This window comes from Vicugna pacos, chromosome 8 (assembly GCF_048564905.1).
Source record: "Vicugna pacos chromosome 8, VicPac4, whole genome shotgun sequence".
NCBI lineage: Eukaryota > Metazoa > Chordata > Mammalia > Artiodactyla > Camelidae > Vicugna > Vicugna pacos.
This window is the reverse complement of record NC_132994.1, coordinates 46,348,301-46,367,987: the sequence shown is the minus strand read 5'-3', so window position 1 is coordinate 46,367,987 and position 19,687 is coordinate 46,348,301. Positions and strand designations below refer to the sequence as shown.

Sequence of the window (19,687 nt, the reverse complement as noted above, 5' to 3'; positions counted from 1 at the left end):
CATCACACCACTCCACCCATGTCACATCTGCATCCCTAGATACCACAAAGAGATGGCTCTTTCCTAAGGTTCAAAGACTGCCTCCGTGGGGCTAGAGCAGGGTGCACTCCCTGTGTCCTCGGCAGTGCTCAGATTAACCAGCCAGACCCAGCCAGGTGACATCTTCTACTGGATCCTAGACTCTGTACTTGACCAAGAGAGCAAGCTGAGATTTTCTGTCCAAATGTATTTCTGCATTCATTTCTGTTACAGGCTACTATTCTTTAGACAAGATGCAATCCTAGGGTATAAAGTGGACCACTGTAATGCAAAACCTTGCCTTCCACAGGTGGAGTATACATACTGCATGTCTCCTACTGCCTTGATTCCTTAATACTCTGCCATTAACCATATTATGGATGGATAAAGTTGACAAGACATGGTTTGTGGGAGATCTTCAAGTTATAACCAAATTGTTTTTAGAAAAGGTCACTTATAAGTTAGATCTTTAGACTTCAGGATGCATTTCTGCACATTAACTTACAGTGGTATCAATTAATGTTAAACTGTCAAGACCACCCACAGAAATCTAATCAACCCACAATGTGAGTGGCAGCAGGTCAGGTAACCTGTGTTCTACGGGCCCCATTATGCCACTGAGTTGCCACTCGGGCCCGGGCAGCATCCAGAGCATAGGCGTTGGAGGAGGAAAGGGCTGGGTTCAAATGCTGCCTCATGCACCTGCTACATAATTTCACTGAAGTTACTCTGCCCCTTTGAGTCTAAATTTCCACAGCAGACAAATCATATTTAGGGATGAAAATTTTTATATATGAGAGGCTTGGTATGAAGATAATTTGGACCAGTTCTCCTAACCCTTTTCACAACAGAAGATGCACAGAATGAGGGAAATATTTACACTGTGCTCTGGGGTAAGATGCTGCTCACTGCTAAAGGAGACCAGCCCAGGTGTCTGGGCTGAGGTCTGAGGGCTGAGGCGTGTCTCTGGCATGAGACATGAGACTGTCAGGCAACACCAGTGGTGAGGTTCTGATGAGCAGTGCCCTCATATGGGACCAACCCATCACCAACACTTCCTCACTGACCTAGGGTCAAACTGATAAATAAAAGTGTGCCATAGATTTCTCAAGGCCCTTTGGACTACATAAATTCCCTTCCCAACATTCCAGAACCTAACAGTGGTCATAACAATGTACCTTTGGGAAACTGTATAATTGCACTTTGGACTGTTGTAATTGCTCCCTCTTCCCTGATCTGTCTGAACAGCAGCAGCCCATGGGAAGGGAGTGATGTATCAAGATGAGGATTCTTTTGTTTGTTTTTTTGGGATGGAGGTAATTAGGTTTATTTATTTATTTTAATGGAGGTGCTGGCGATTGAACTCAGGACCTCATGCATGCTAAGCACACACTCTACCACTGAACTACACCCTCCCTCAAGATGAGGATTCTTTTGGGTGAAGATGAAGGTATAGGCAGACACAGAAGCAAGGTCAGGAATGATGTGTCTTTAAAGAAAAGATTCATTACTCACTGTGCCAGGCACTCTATATGTTACCTCAACCTTCACAGGTTTTGTTTGGTTTTGCTTGAATGAGAGCTACACAATTTACTATGTATACTTAATAAAAGGGCTACCCAGTGGGTTCAAGTATCAGACTCCAGATCCTCCCCGCTGAAGAAGGGGGTCAAACCTCAGTCAGCATGGACAACGGATGAGACCCGGGCCAGCTCTAGTCCTCCTTGCTGTGCCTCATTCGGGCTCCCTGGTCTGGGCTGAGGAGCTTCCTTCTTCAAAACCATCTCATTAGTGGGTTGTTATCAGCCACCCTTAATGACTGAAGACATGCAGGGTGAAATTTAGAAAACTTGGCCAAGGTTATCCACTGGAGTGATTTTCAAACACCAAGTGTTCTGTTGATGGGTCAGAGGACCAAGGCTGAGGAACTGCCAGGGCAGAGGATGGGGCTGGAAGGAGGAGGCATCAGGGGAGTGGAGACATGAGCTAAGGTGAGTTCCACGCTCTACCTCCTTTGGGGTTTGTGAGGCGATGAGGTGAAAAGAAAAACCATCCCCCTCCTTTTTGCCTACCACAAGCTCTGGAGGGGTGGGTGAGACGAGAGAGCAGGCGCAGCAGCAGCAGCAGCAGCCGTCCTGCGCTTCCTGACAGTGGGGAAGTGTGGGAGGGGCAGCAGGTCCCAGGGACCTGCATGAACCACAGTCTCCCGACGAGTCTCCAGCACTCACAGGCCCTCTCAGATCTTGTCACAGGGGGAAAGTAAATCTAGAAAACACCACTTTGGGTTAACTAAAAATTTTATTTTTATACCCTAAATTAACCTGATCCTAAAAAACATGTTTTTAAAGAATTTTCAAACACAAACACCAAGAGCACAAAGGGACCTATACAAAAACCACTAAAAGGGTTCTAAATTCTGCAGAAGTCAAATAATGTCACAGTGGGTGTGGAGGAAGAGAGCCCTTGTGGAACCACTTTACAAAAAAGAAACACCTGCACTCTAAACTCAAGGGGAAGGATGCAGCAGGGCCATGATGAATCGTGATCCCTCCAGAGGAGAGTACACAAAGTATCATTTGCTTTAATGCTTCAGTTTTTCATTTGATTTCAAGACCTGTCAAGCATCAAGGAATTAATACGCATACATATAATATACTAATTTTGTTAATGCAAATTATTTTTAATATTTGTTAATGCAAAAAGCATGGGGAAATGTCTCATGACTCATTCGATCTGGAATGAACAACTGGTACAAAACACTGAAGATGCAGAAAACCATGTGGGCCCGGGCCAGGAGATCCTGAGAAGTCCTTAGGGCTTACCCAGAACAGGTTTACCTAGCAGTGATGCTCATTCACACTTCCACTTGGAGCTACACAGGCATGCTTCAAGATAAATTATAGGAAAGCAAGTAAAAGTATAGGGTGACTCTCAAATCACTAATTTCAACCCAAAATTATTACAACAGGGTCTTTTAAACTTAACTTTGCTTTGATGTTAACTTCAGAGAGAGAGAGAGAGAACCATCAACAAAGGGAGCGGATAAAGGATTATTTACTAAACACAATCATACAATGTTTATGAAAGCACAGGGTAAAACAGTGCACCAAGGAAACAGGCTATTTAACTACTCAGAAGGGAAAAGGGATGGGGAGAGGAGACGAGCCTAAGAGCAATTTTTAGGATCTATGATACATACTTTGGTAGCTCGCAGAATCAAGGCGAACCTTCCTCTGGCTCTCCTCCACACACTGGCAGAGGTTTGTGCAACATGGTGTGGCCGTATCCATGTGGCCTTAGTCTTGGCCTGACTTTATACTCCTCCCCGGCGATCTTGCTTGCACCGCCCGTACACACACTCCAGAGTAAACTTCCCTAGATTGTCAGAAACTGGCTTTCAAGCAGCTCCTATTGGTAATTCCACTTTATGGAATTCCACAGCTTAGTCAGGGGCATCTGAAAAGATTTATAACTTTGGCTGCCTCTTTTCTGATGATGAAGAGTTTTGTTTCTTTTTGCTTTTTGCTTTCAACAGCTTGACCATTTTGAGCTGCAACTGCATTAAAACAGCCAACCTGCAGGTTTGTCTGTTCTGTCTCTCTCTCATTTCCTAGTAACTGATGACGCTGATTTACTATTTAATGGTACCACCGCTTGTTGGCCTTGTCCTGCCATCTCTGTGCTCCTAAGGTCACAATCCAGTTTTGGATATGTTTGTCTTTTTCACTGTTAGAATACTTTTCACAAGTGGTCAAGACAAGCATGACAATTAAATTTTGTATTTCTGAATTGAAAAAATTATGCTGTTCTTTCAGAAGTTTCATCTTGTATTCTCAGTTTCAGGGGCTCCCCTCACTCTACATCTTAGGAACAAGACGTGGTTAATTTTGAGCAGCTTGTTCATGAGCCACAGTCACTCTTACTGTTGGCATCAGTTTGGATGCTGACTGAGAAGACATCATGGCTTCTGAAAGCACCACGTCCAGCATCCATAGGCCAAAACAAAGAACCTTGACCTAAACTCGCATCTTATATAAAAATTAACTTAAGATAGATTGACTTAAATATGCAACATAACACTGTAAAATGTTTAGGAAAAAAATGAAAGAAAATCTTCAGGACCTAGGGCTGGGCACAGAATTGTTAGACTCGATGCCAAAAGCACAATCCTTAAAAGGTAAAACAGATTGAATCACATCAAAATTAAAACCTTTTGCTTTGCAAAAGACTCTGTTAAGAAACTGAAAAGAAAAGCCACAGACTGAAAGACAATATTGGTAAGCCACGTATCAAAGAACTAGTACCTAGAATTTATACAGATCTCTCAAAACTGAATAAGGAAACAACCCAATTAGAACACAGGCAAAAGACATGAAAAGACATTGCACTGAGGAAGACAGATGGCTAATAAGCACATGAAAAGATGTTCAACTTCATTAGTCATTAAAGAAATGCAGATTAAAACCACAATGAGATATCACTGCTCACCTATCACAATGGTTAAAATAAAAAATAGTGGCAATACCAAATGCTGATAAGGATGCCAAGAAACTGGATCATTTAACAGACTGCTGATGGGAAGGAATGGAAAATGGTACAGCCACTCTGGAGAAGAGTCTGGAAGAGTTTCTTACAAAATTAAACATATACTTATCATTTCACTCAGCCACTCCTTTGGGCATTTTTCCCAGATAAATTAAACCTGATACCCTCAAAAAAACACTTTCACACAAATGATCCTAGCTTTATGTCTAATAGTCCTAAACTGGAAACAACTCAAACATCCTTCAACGGGTGAATGGTTAAAAAACTGTGAAACACCCATATCATGGGAATACTACTTAGTAACAAAAAGGAACAAACTATTGATTTATGCAACATCTTGGGCAGCTCTCAAGTGCTGTTTTCTGAAGGTTTGTGTTCCCCCAAAATTCGTATGTTGAAATCTAACACCCAATGTGATAGTATTAGGAGGTGGAGAAGGCCTTTGGAAGGTGATTAGGTCATGAGGGCAGAACCTTCATGTAGGGGCTGAAGGCACTTATAAAAGATGAGAAAGTCTGAGAAAGCTCCTTGCCCCTTTTGCCATGTGAGGTGACAGTAAGAAGATGGCCTTTTATGGACCAGGACTTGGGTTCTCAACGGTAACAGAACCTGACCATGCTGGCACCCTGATCTTGGACTTCCAGCCTCCAGAACTGTGAGAAATAACATTTTGTTGTTCATAAACCATTCAGTCTGTGGTATTTTGTTACAGCAGTCCAAATAAACTAAGATATCAAGGGAGTTGAACTAGGTGAAAAAATCTAATCTCAAAAGGTTAGATACTGTGTGATTCCATTTATATAATATTTTTGAAATGATCAATTATAGACATGGAGAACAGATTAGTGGTTGTCAGGAATGACAGGCAGAAGGAAAGAGGTGAATATGGCTACAAAAGGGTAGCATGTGGGCTCTTTTTGATGGAATTGTTTGTATCTTGATCGTGATAGTAGCCACACAAATCTACACGTGATAAAACTTAATAGAACTAAATTCACACACACCTGCATACACAAATGAGTGCTTGTAAACCGAGTGAAATCTGAGTAAGGTTAGTGGGGGATTGTATCAACGTCAATTTCCTAGTTGTGATATTTATTATACGATAGTTACATAAGGTGGGAAACTGGATGAACGGTATAAGATATCTCTGTATTATTTCTTAGAACTACATGTGAATCTACAATTATCTCAAAATAAACATTTTTAAAAGGCATTATATAGTTCTTACTTATTCTAAGTGTCCTACCTTTTTAATGTTTCACTCATTAGATACCTAAGTTCTTCCCTCCCCAAACAATCTTGGTCCTAATCGCAGAAAACAGTTCATTACAATTAGTTTAACTCTTGCTTTCCAAAAACTCTTATTCATGGTTTCTTATTACCAAGTGAAACATGCTCTTTGGACATAACCCTACATTTGAACACTGACTCTCATACTACAAGAAATGGACAAAATACTTACTGAGTTACCTCACGGATAAAATAGGGGGAAAACCTATCTCACAAGTTTATTGAGAAGATAAAGAAAATAATAAATCAAGTACTTGGCACATAGTAGCTCCTTAAATGTTCATTACCTTCTTTTTCCCAGGAATAATTTAAAACCTAGCTTAATTTCTGGATAAAAACATCAACAAAAAAACTTTGGTTTTCAGTTTCCAAGACTTGTACGTGGAAAATAGAAAATGTATCTTTAAAGAGCATAGATTGGGGGTTGAGGATATGATGAGGCTGAATTCAGTTCACAAGAAATATTCCAATTTAGGAGATTATAATGACCATTTTAAGTGAATGCTCTCACTCTGAGTTTGAAAACATTCCAGCCATCAAAATGATTCATAAATGTTTTTGGTGTACCATGCATGGTATTACGATTAGTAGTGGCTGCCATATAGATGTTTAAATCTGTAAAGAGTAACCAATCATAAGTAGATTGCTTCTATTCAGATACCAACTTGTGTATACATGTTGGATGAGTTCAAGCTTTAAAAATGCCAGGGACTCCAATGATACAACTTCATCCATTCCATTTACCCACAAAAACACTTTTCAGTGATAGACTCCCCACCAGGTAGTAAGTTTTAAATATGTCACAGATTTTTAGTTATAGCTCAACCAATTAAGCCACAGAACAGCAGGAACTAAGTACTCAGGATTTAAAATTCAATGCAGATTGCTAGACATGGGATTCTGAGCAATCTGCAGTTCAATGCTTAAGGACCGCTAGATTCCCTGAGCAGCACTGGCCTGAGAGAACCATCAAAGATACAGAAGAACCAAATGTTATTTCTCTAGTATCAACAAGAAAAAGGATTAAACAAAGTATATTGAACTTCTATTGGTTACCTGCTCTGATTATGAACAGTCACAAATCACAAAATGCCAAGTAACACTCAAGGACAAAGTCCTCTCAAACATTTTTTTTTAAGCACTGATACAATTTTGCAAAGCGAATGCTTACCGAGCAAAATAACTTTGTTTCCGTTCCTTCTTCTCTTCCTTGGTATCCATAATATGCAATCAAAAGTGCAAAGTATTTGGAAAAGTTCTTTTTAATTAATGAGTCATAACCCTGTAAAAAAAAAATAACAAAGTGACTGTCAATTAAGAAGTTTATAATGGCCAGTATGAAGAATGAAGCAGACCTACATGGTCCCAACAAATGGAAGATAAACTTTAACCCGTAAGCAGTCACATGAGTCATATACAAAATACAAATGTCTTTGCAGGAAAGAGGGGACGACAATTAGAACAGAGGTGGTAAATTGTAAAATAAAAAGTGGCTGGAAAAATAAACCGAAGTATCTTCCTCATAATTAACAATTCTTTCAAGATGTGCCAAAATGAAAACCACTGACTTCGGAGGATTTTAGACTAGCTGTGCAGAAGCTATTTGTTTTTAATTTTTAATTCATAATCACTCTTTTCAAGTCATTAACGATGAAGGTGTCTCACATATAATGATGAAAAATGGATCACTTAGGTGTTTTACAAGAATGTTCTTTCTTTAAAACATAAAAGTAACATCAGTCTTCTGTTTTATTTTTGGAAACATGCCAGCAAGTACATCCCACTTGAGCATGTGTGGAAATGAAATTACAGGCGCCAGGAAGCTGTTCTCCAGATCGGCCTTCCATGCTTGCCCCTGCCTCCTCTCCTCTACCCCTCTGCAAGCCTCACCTCTGTTTCCCAGGAGCAACCTGGTTTAAACCTATAAGAGGTTGTCTCCAGATCAGTCTTTCCTTAAATACCCCTTTCATCATGCCACACTCTAGCTCAAAAAGCCCCAATGTCTTACTGCCCGATTCACTCATCTAAACTTTCTGCAGAGCATTATCCTTTCCTAAAATCTGTCTTTTTTTTTTTGGTGGGGGTGGTGGTTAGGTTTATTTATTTATTTTTTAGCAGAGGTGCTGGGGATTGAACCCAGGACCTTGTGCACGCTAAGCACGCTCTTTGTCACTGAGCCATACCCTCCCCCTTAAAATCTGTCTTTTCACCCTGAATGAGTCTCAAAGTAAAAGCAAAGAATGTTCATCAATCAAAATTATTTACTAATTTATTTCAACTCCATAAACAATTTAATTCACAATACAAATTACAAGAAAGACACTGTGATAACGATCAGAGACCAAAGATAAATAAGACATGCCCTTCACCCTAGTGGAACCTACTGCCTCACAAAGATGACATTTAGGATGGCACGTCATGGGGGATACAAACTGCTATGGAGAAAGCACAGAGCCCAGAGGAAGGACACGGAGCCTCAGGCAGGGCCCACCCCATCAACCCCCACACGCACCAAGATGCAAAGGGTGAGCGTGCAGGAAACAGGTCCAGCTTGCAGAAGAGCAAGGAGACACAGTGTTTCCCTGCTGCTCCAGGATTAAGTGTGGGAGCTGAGGATGAAGACATGGGCAGGATGAGGGTCATGGGAGACCTTCTAAGTCCTGCTGAAGAGTAGAGACTTAATCCTAGCTATGTGATATGTGCTGCCACCCACTCCACTGGACCATGTCACACCATGTCACTAAGTGTCATGCTGACCCTGCAGCAGCGCTTCCAGCAGACAATACCAGAGGGAGGGAGGGAGTGTAACGCATGCAGATTACAGACGATGGATCCAAGAGGACTGAGAACAGGGTGAACAGACCTTTTGGAAAGAAATTACCGTAAAACTAGTTGAGAGAGAAGGGTCCACACTTAGGCCAGCAGTATCTGACATAGGAAGAGGACATATGAGTTTAAGTGGTATTTAGGAGGCAAATGAGTCCAGATTTGATGACTCATTCCACGTAGACAACATGGGAGACATGCCCTCCAAATTTCTGCTCTGGGGACTGGGTAGACTGTGATGCTACAGATATGACACAATCTATAAGAAGGGGGCACGTGTGTGGGATGGGGGGGCAGAAACAGATGCCTTTGGGAGGCCCACTGGCTAGTCAGCTGTAGACATCCAGCAGATGTTTGACTTCATCTAAAGCACAGGAGTATGGTGAAGGCTAGAGAAAAATATTTAGAAATTATCAGCATATGGTTATAGTTAAGGGGGAAAAAAGGACAAAAACTGTATGATGATAACGCCCGGCACGCATGACAACTACGCACAGGGCCCTGTGTGGAAACAATGGGGGCCCCAGTCTCAGCCCTTAGCGGTTCACCTCTGTGTCCCTGACATGGGCACTGCCCTCAAGGAATTCACCAACCAGTAGGGAAAATAAGATGTGTGCCGATAACTAAACCGTAGGGTTAGTAACTTGAAGCTGTCCAAAGAATAACACTAAGACTCCAGAAGAAACAAGGTTCAGTTTTGGCTGAGGGGACAAAGTAAACCTGTCAGGGTGGTGAGGATTCACCAGGTACAAGAGGACAAAGGGACAGCGTTCCAGAATGAGAGAACACCTGAGCATAGGCGCGAACCTGAAAAGGGCAAGACGCATCAGGCGAGAGGGGCAGAGCGGCCTGCGGGCAGGGAAAGGGAGCTGACTGTGAGGCCTGCATCCAGAAGTCATTATCTCCACACATCAGCCACACGTTCTCCTTCGAACCCCTACAACCACACTATCAGTCAGGTATCCTCATTCCCCTAAACCGAGGCCAAGAGATAATAATTTGCCTGGTTCAACATGACCTGTTATGGTGGAGCAGAGATTTAAATCCAGTTTGGTGTATACTTCAATGCCTTTCAGTAACCTTTGGGGCCAGAAAACATGTGGAGATGAGCTAGAAAATGTCGTCTAGAATCAGCAGCATCCAATATCTCACCTAGATTCTTCAGGGTAAGACAAATGTACCTGGCCCTGGGGGAGGGGTCACTGAGGCCTCCACCAGGACCACCTCAGTAGAGCAGTGGGAACGGACGCCACGCCTCCATGACGCAGGATAGTGCTCATTCAAGAACTGAATGAAAGAAAGCAGAAAAAGGAAAGACACTGGCAGAGTGTCCAACTCTCAAGAGCTCCATTTCACACTGTGGCCTGAACCCACTGGGCTCCTCCCCAACTCTGTACCTGAATCCTGACCCTTTCCCCAGGCTAAAGGTACCTTTGCTACATTCCTCCTCCTGACCGGATCTAGCACAAGGTCCAACTCTGCTTTAAAGCCTTCCCTGACCACTTGTGTGCCCTTCTCTCTTTTTTAAAGCTTATTTCACATGCCCTTATCACTCACTGCGAGGCACCAAATCGCACACTGCACGACAATGCCACTTCACTTAGCCTCCTCAGGCCCGAACACACTGAAATTTCTTCAAGTCAAAAACCACCGTGTTTCACTTCTTTAGGCTTCCCTAAATACCTAACTCAGAACTAGGCAGAAAATCCACATAAAAGCCAAGCAAGGAACTAATCCAGTCTTGGGGATAAGATCACTTATCTGGCAGACTGATACCAACCCAAGGACTCCTCCCAGAGTAAAAATCACTTGGATACCAGGAGTGTAGGCTCAAGCCAGCATATCTTGAACTCTAGAAAGAATTAGAATCCTGGCGCTCGGCCCTGCGCTGGGCCAGGTGGTTTATTTTAAAGTTCCTCTCCTGCATGCCACCATATGTGATGATCTCTGTTTATTAGATTTCCCTTCATGAATAAAAATGAAGTCATAACAATCTAATTGGAAAATTTTTATATTGCAAGCTGAGCCAGAAACTAATATTTGGTTCTAGTGGAAAAATATTGACAAAAATAAGCACAAGAGAAAAAGATTAAATGATCCAAGAACTGACATCTGGTGTGGCTGTGTCTGCTTAGAACTGGCAGGGCTCTGTCTCCATTTTCTATTTGATAAATTAAAAATATCTTAATCTTTGGTTTCTTTATAATTTCTGGTAATTTATACATTTCTTAAACAAGACAGATGCAGCCCTTTCAGGTCTAGACACACCAACAGATTAACCAGAAAGAGATCAGCAAAGGATGCTATAAAAATGATTTGCACAGAGCACCACCCAGCAGCCTTCATGCTTCAGTGAAGAATCAGAGCTCCTTAAATCAGTCTCTAATGGGGACTACATTTTCCATTATAAGTGGTTATAATGGACTTTCTAAAAGCCTTTCTTTCATTTAACGTTGCCGTCTTCCTCACATCAATAAACCCCAGACTGGCCCAAACACTGAATTACAACAGTCTTCTGCATTTACGGTGTGTTACAGACCCAAAAGAACTTTATGAGGAAGTACAAGATGTATCTTCTATCTAAATATTTCTCTTTTGTGATCTTAAATCAGGATGGTCAATTTAAACATAAATTTGGTTCATCACTCAAAAAAAAAGCACGTACAAACCCTTACTTCCTAAGCACTATGTTGAAGACAAAGTACTTTCTGTATTACCAGCAAATGCTTGATGTTCCCCATGACGTCACTTGGAAGGGATTGAAGGACAGAGTGATCAGAGACTCCCAAACTACATCCAACCTGTGTGGACCCACACAGCCCAGGGCGACTGCCTGGCTTTGCATCTAATGCACTGCAGCTCCTTGTTCATTCAGGTATAACCAGTCAGGACCAGAAAAACAGCAGGGCACCCATGATGCCCATCAATTGTTTTCCCAACAACATGTTTCCTTTACACAAATGAAATAATGACAAGAGCGTGCTTTGAGGCTTGGTCACACTAAATCTGGCCACATAAGCAACAGACCGAAATGTACCTTTCTACGCGGACATTCCCTCCTAGACAATACTTACAGAAACAAAGCAACAAAATTTAATGGCCACAAAGAGCTAAAAAGTTAAGCCTGAATCAAGGTGATGATCAAAGGTGGGTCAATGGTCTACTACCTAAATGGGATGAAGCCAGTGGATAGCAAAATGAATGGAGACCCCTTCAGCTCTTATTCCATTCTTCTCTGCCTGGGGAACTGAAATTAGGCCTGGAAAGAATTAAATGTGGGTTTCAGTGCTCTCTTCCCTAAGATGAGCAGAGAGATTTCATCAAAGTTCTCAGATACTCAAAATGAAGACCCATCTCTGGGCTAGACAGATCACTTTATAAATTCTCTCTAGGAAGAGAATGTGCAAATGAGATTTCTAAAATGTCATTGGCAGGGTCAGGAATTGTTGAAGATGTGGGAAGTGCCAAAAGCCTGACAAGAGGCAAACACACTTTAATTTCCAACAATAGAAAGAAAAGGGAATGTGCAAATTATACACTGGAGAACATCACATATTTGCCCAGCAAAACTTTAGACATGATAATTAAAGGCAAGTTGGCAAGGACTTAGAAGAGGAGGCGGTGAACACTAAGATCCAGAATGTTCACAGAAAACCAACCACTCAGCACAACAACAACAAGCAAGCAGATCCCTTGTTGAAGCATCTACCATGGGCCAAGTACTCTGCCAGAGATACAAAGATGAAGACAGCGTTCGTGGGCCAGGAAGCTCAGGTGGAACAGGCAACTGACACCCATCAGCTGGTAAGACAAATGGCAAGTGGTCTGATATTGGTGGGTACAAGGAACCACACAGCAAAGAGTGGAAGCAACTATTTTGTCAGGAGGGGAAGGAGGGTCAGGGAAACTCCACAGGTGATGCCAGAGCTGGACTATGAAGGAAGAACAGAAGTTTGATGCTGAATGCAAAAGAGACTGGTCTCATTAGGCAGAATGAGGATGTACAAGCCTTTGGGAGGGGACGTGGGGCTCAGGGAGGCCTGAGTGGTTTGGTATGGCTGGAGCGGAGAGCAGGTAGAAGGGAGGAAGTCAAGGAATGGTGGCTTAACCCAACTATACTGACCTAATTTCCCTTTTAGACATAGTTACTATTCTAGTGCATCAAGCAAATTAGGTGAACACTGTGTAACCATACTTAAAGGCGCTTTGTAAGTTTCTCTTGATCTGCTTACCAATAAAATGGAGAAATGCGACATGGATGGAGGCATCTATGATTAGATGGATTAAGGGAAGCACTGAAGCACTGTATCAAGAGGTAAGTGCTGACCAGCTGACTATCCTCAACCCGGAGCTGGGAGCTGGCTTCCTTCTCAACCTGGAGGGAAGATGCTAACAGCTTAATGCAGTATTCCTTCTTAAGACTTGTCCTCATCAGTAAATTGACCACTGACTTGAGTGAAAATAGGGCATTAGACTTTTGGAGGGATAAACAACATCCGGATAACAGCACTTGGATTCAGACAGATCTCAGCTGTGTGTACATGAGTTCAGGGTTCTCCATCGGGGCTCAACATAAGGGATTGATGCAAAGAGCTGCCTCCAGAGTAGCAGCTTCCTAATCTCCAAAGGTGACTGAGCACAAGCTGGACAACCACCTCGTGGGATGGCTGTAGACTATCAGTTCTCAGCCTTATCAGAAGCCAGTACCCCTCACCTAAATAAATACAGTTGATCCTTGAACAACAGGGGTTTGAACTTCATGCGTCCACTTAGATTATTTTTCACTAAATACACTGTAACATCCACGATGCACAGTTTTGGAGAAACTCCATAACAGAGTTCCCACTATAAGTCATACACATTTTTTTAACTACATGGAGGGTCAGGGCCCCTAACCACCAAATTTTTCACTGGTCAACTGTATATAAATATCTCATTACGTGCCCTTTATAATACTTAAATGAAGTTCATAGCTAATATAGTCTACTTGCCCACTTAATTTTATGAAGTTAATATAATGCCCCAAAGGAAAGTAACTGATAACAGGTAAATAAGTTCTCAGGTTTCAAGAATCAATACAAGGTCAAAAGAAAAGTAGTTTATAACAGGTAAGTTATAGGTTACTAATTCATAATCATAAAGTAAATTCTCAGGCACAAGTTCATTGAAAGACACAATAAAATACTCAGATGCTTATATCAATCTATAAGGACAAGTTCAGCTACAGGTGAAATGAGATCAGAAACAATTTCACTATATACAGGAAAGTGAGAGAGCAGAGATGAGGGGATGGGACAGGGTGGCTAATGGGGCATTGGGGCTGCACTGTACATTAGAATAAAAACTAGTGCTATAAATAATAACCAAACAGATATTTCTATACATGGTGATTTAGAACCAATTTCTTTTCTTTAGAATGTCCCAATAACCACTCACGTAGGTCGTACAGATGATAGGAAGCTTCCAAGAATAAGGGACAATTCTTCGTTGTCTAGGACTGTCCTGCTCATTGCAGGGCACTTGGCACCTCTGCTTACCCCAACTAAATGCTACCGTCCCTCCCCAGTAACCATGCCCATCAAACGGCACCCCGGTGGGCTGATACTACACTCACCAAAAACCAATATTATAGAGGAAAGTCAAATTCTATGGATGAACTAATATTTTTAATTATTTTTCTAATTAAAAATTTCTAATTTCAAAAATTCCTTCAAAGCTGAGACTTTATAAACCCCACACACCTGAGTAGTTCTCTATTTTCAAGATTCTCTGTGCTTTACCTGACCAGCTCCTCTGACCCATGCTACTAAGGCAGCACCTTTAAGAAGGACAAGTGGGTTGGAATCCAGACTCCAGCATCTCCAAGCTATGCAGCCTTGGGGAAGTTACTCAGTTTCTCTAGCCCCCAGGTTCCTTATCTGTAAAAGGACTGGCATAGAGATTAAATGTGTCCAAAAGGTGTCTCTAGAGACTAGTGCCCCATGGAACAGAAAATTCTCTCCACTGGGATTTCAATGAGCCCAGATGTTCCTGTGTTCATGAAAATTATGCCTGCCGTCATCAGCACCTGGAGAGCTAGATTCAAATTAGTCCCTAAACAAAAACATTATGTTGTGAACGAACTCAAGCCAGGCAGCCTGGTAAGTACAGAAATGACAGCAAGCAGCAACAGTGAAAACATTTATTGAACATTAACCATATGTACCAAATTTTGTGTTCAGTGCTATTACACATGCTGTTTAATCCTTTTTAACCATATGAGAGAATCCATATTCGCAACACAAAGAATCTGAAGTTTAGAAAGGTTAAAAAGTGTATTCAAGGTCAAACAGCCATAAGAGTTGGGGCCAGGATGATTTGCTTTGTATGATGCCAAAGTCAGAACCACTAATAATGGCCTCTAATGCAAGGCACGGATAACACAGAACAAGAGCACAGAATTTTCACATCAGTCGTCTGGTTCTTCCTGTACTTATCCACCATTAAAGAGAACAAGAAGGTGAATCCCAGTTTTCTGGTCAGTTGTCCTTTAGGACATCAATCCTGAACTGTATTCAGGTTAGTCATTACTATTGATCAATAAATGCACTACACTGAACATGTCCATGCAGTTAATAAATATTTATTGCATTGAACTAGATTTTTAAAGAGCTAACTGAAAAGCACTTAATTCACTAAATTAAGTGAATTACCTCTTGAGTTTTAAGAAGTAATGATATAACTTTGAATTGCCAGAAGTATTTCTCTTAGCAGCTGGCAATTTTTTGTTTCTTTTGTCTTGAAAAGTCATCTTCTGCCAATCCACTTAGTTCCCCACTGAAAATGAAATCAGTAAATACAGAGAATCAGAATTTAAAAATGGAATTTTGACCTTTTTAAAAAATTTTCTTTATTAATTTGAAGCTACAAAACCCCCCTTTTTCTAGGGACTAAAACTGAAGGTCCTTTTTGGAACTAAAATTTTTGATTCTATAAAAATTCTACCAGGGGTTTTTAGTATATTGCATACATTCTCCAATTAATACTTATAAGGATATAACAATTCAGTTTTGAACAGTTTTCTACGTGTGTACAAAGATAGATTAAAGGGGGGAAATATGCAGGAAGTCATATTAAAAGTTATTGGAGACAATGAACACAGAGCAGTCTACTCTGCTGACCTCATATCTCAACCCTAAGAGAAAACTTCCCCTTTCTCACCATCAGTCCCTATTTACTGGGTGTCTGCTACACCCATATGATCGTCTCTATGTTCACCAGAGTTGAAAACATCTGATGCCTGCATCCCCACCAAGGCGGTTTCTAGGGACAGCCCCTTCTACTGCTCCAGCACCACAAGATCACTTCAGATCATCTCCAAGGTGAATCTAAAGGTGGTAGGTTCCAAATGACATCAATAAATAAACAGGTGACATGGGAAGAAAAGTATGTCTTCAATCACTTCTGGAATTCATTTTAATATCATCAGACAGACCCACTGCTAAAATCCTAGGATCTCTGGCCTGTTTGATTTTCTTTGCAGACAAATCCCAAAAGGAATAAGCCCCACAGTCTTCTGGAGTCTCTCTCCACAGTACAGAACTCAAGCCTACTTGCCAAGGCCTCCCAGAGAACCAACAGGAAGCTTCCCCAGCTCTTTGTGCTCACAGCAAACGCCACCACTACTGCATGGGTTCTGGCCTTGCACCATGCCCCAGCTCCTTCAGTTTTAGGGTAGAAGTAAGTGTAAGCAGTGGTCACTACCACTACTTTATTATTATTAGTGTTATTATTGTTACTATTACCATTATCATCGTCATTGTTGCTTGGTGAGAGTTATCTATTTGATGGATTTGAATTAGAGTTAATTGATGCAAATAGAAACAACAAAATTTGCCAGATGAAAGATATAATAAATGGAATGCCTTTCCAAAGAACACACAGTATATGGGCTGCAAACACTAGCTTCCAAGAATTAAATTTGAGTGTCTTTTGACCCTATCAAGAGACGTAAAGTTCACTTTACCTGGTAAATTGCCATTTTGCAAAGGAAAAGCCACCTGTTTCTTTGTTCTCATGTGGATGGTACTGGCAGTTGAATGCATTTTCAAAATACACTGGCATACACTCATACTTGCAGAAATAAAAAATAATTGAATTATCACTCTTTTTAACGTGTTTTCAGCATATTTATTTACATGGCAAGTACAGATGGCAATAAACAATTTATATTTACTCCAAAACAGTGCGTCATCACATACTGACAAGCAGTCACTTCAATTCAATAAGCATCTACTAGGAACCTGTTTTATGCTGACCACTGTACTGTTTATCTAAAACCTATGAATAGAAACAGGACTTGATATACTCTACGAAAACTTCAATTTTTGACAAGAAAATAAAATTTACATAAGCAAAACAATCAGAAAAAATGGGCATGATGGAAATTAATGCCCAATAAAATGTGTTATGCACAGAGAAGTGCTAACAGAAAGAAAAGGGCCAGGTCACATGGGCCAGTATTCTCTGGGAAGGTGTCTGAAGTGGGGCAACACCAAAACAGCCACTCGTGATTACAGTTCAACAGACAGTGCTACACAGTCAATGATCACATCTGTAAACTATTAACAGATTTATCTTTAATGCAAACATTCTCTATCACAGCATGCTCAAGAGGACTGCAGCCGCACCAGGCTCTGCCTCCGACAAGCAGGGTAAAGATGGAGAGAAGCACACAGTGCTCTGGTCAGAACAGCGCAAAATGTGGTAAACGGACAACATGGGTCCAGGAAGAAGGCATAATGAAAGGTGTCTATGGGGCCAGAAATCCGCCCAGCACACAATTAAACCAGCAGTGGGAAGTACTGTGACCTCTTCTTGGGGAAAAAAAGATTATGTATACAATATTCAACTCCAGTTTTTCAAGAGATTGGGTCGATGGTTTAAGTCTGTTTTCTTTTAAAGGTTTATTAAGTTCTTCAATATAAAAGGTCTTGCAGAATTCAAATGAAAAAGGGCCCTTTGGCTGTTCTGGCCAGACTGGACTGTTGTCCTCAATCATGCACTCCCTCCTTGTAAGAGAATTATACATCCATGCCCTTTCCCATGCCACTTTGTGGGGCTTTGCACAGTATATACAGTATACTTCTCCACCCACTTGGCCACGTGGCTTGTTGTGGCCAACGGACTGAAGATTAACAGAGGACCCATTTCAACTGGAGGCCCTAAGGCAAGTTTCTGTTCTGCACCAGAAAAGTATGCCCCAAGTAAAGGGTTCCTCAGCACAGGCCCCAGGATGAAGACATGCAGAACAGCCCTGAACTCCTACCACAACTTTGCAGTCCAGACCAGCCCTGCTGAACCCAGCCAAGAGCAGCCCAACCACAGTTCAACCTGCAGGTTCGTAAGTGTGAAAGAAATATTTGTGGTTCTAAGCCACTAAGATTTGGAGGCTGTTTTGCAGTATTATCACAACAAAAAACCCAATACGCCTTTCAAAATGTCCTGATCCACAAACTACTTTGTGGATTTTTATCAGGAAGATCAAAGCCACATAAGACACATTACTGTCTATAAGGCATAATACTACCAAGGCCTGGAATGCCAAAGCCCAGAGACAGAAGCAGCCAATTAACAAAAGTAGCCAAGAAAGCTTCCCTTTCTTCCAGCCGTCATTCACCCCATAACCAACGTGCACGACTGTGGAAGTTTAGCTGTAAGGAGGCATCCTTTACTTATGTACATCTTGGTACATTCATCTAAAGATTTTGATACTACTTACTGTTACGGGTTAAACTGTGTGCCCCCTGCACACACACCAAAAGTGCTGAAGTTGTACCCACTGTATCCCAGGATGTGACCGTGTTGGAAAGAGGGTCACTGCGGATATCATCAGCTAAGATGAGGGCATACTGGGGTTTGGGGGCCCTCAATTTCAACATGACAGGCATCCTTATAAGAAGATGGCCGTATGAAGACCAGACACACAGGGAGGATGCCACGTGGAGACAGCAGAGATTAGAACTAGGCAGCGGTAAGCCAAGGAAGGCCAAGGACGGCCAGCTAACCACCAGAAGCCAGAAAGAGCTAGAAAGGATTCCTTTACATGTTTCAGAGAGATCACCGCCCTGCCAACACCTAGATTTTAGACCTCCATCCTCCAGAATTGTAAGACAATGAATTTCTATTGTTTTAAGCTACCCAGTTTTTGGTACTTTGTCAGTTCAGCCTTAGGAAACTAATTCACCTATTTTAAACCTTACATACTGTTCCAAAAGGAAACTGCATCAAAAATATTATTACTTTCCCATCATGTCTGTTCTGCCACTTTCTTTTATAATTTAAAGGAAATGTGGGCATGTAACTGAGAGCACCGGTAAATATTATTCTGAATATTAGAGCAGAAAGCTCACATGGTTAACATCTGCACCCAGGAGATAATTCATCACCATGCATCAGGCCATTCTCACCACCCTTCAGTGACTTTCGTCTAACACACTCACACCGCTAGGTTTCTCACACACATGCCTGCTCTCTTCTACCATTTTCTGATTAATTGCTCCTCGTGCCCACATTCTTTTCACTCAGACTGTAAGCTCTCAAAAGGCAGGGAATGTGTCATGTGTTACATGCATGAGCAAGTGTGCATGCACTCATACACACACCCACACACACACATACAAATTACAACCCCTAATTCAGGTCAGACATAGGATTTATGTTGAATAGGTTGATTGTTTTGTTGTTAAAAGGTTGATGTCATTTGTTATGGCTAAATATATGACAGAAACTTACTTCAGGTTATGGAATAATAAAGTCTTGCCTTTTATTTAGATGAGTGGTCTACATTTTTTAAAGTTATATACCACATCAATAAAAGTATCTGAGCATGAAATCCTAATCTGTATAGTTTTTATATTAAAAAAAAGTCTTCCACACTAAGATGCTTTATAATGCATTATAATTATAATATACTACACATGCATTATAAAAGATATAAAAAAAATAGAAGTCATGAAAAGATGTT

General features: G+C 41.3%; 1 protein-coding gene across 2 annotated transcripts in view; it reads right to left on the bottom strand.

Annotated features, from left to right (window-relative positions):
- The window catches only part of NCOA7 (nuclear receptor coactivator 7), a 131,293-nt gene that overhangs the window by 103,381 nt on the left and 8,225 nt on the right, over positions 1-19,687 (bottom strand). For both annotated transcript variants that reach the window (XM_006200022.4, XM_015235770.3), the window contains exon 2: positions 7,028-7,138. In XM_006200022.4, coding sequence (XP_006200084.1) covers positions 7,028-7,077 — 50 coding nt within the window. In that variant the 5' untranslated portion in view covers positions 7,078-7,138. The remainder of the gene's footprint in view (positions 1-7,027; positions 7,139-19,687) is intronic.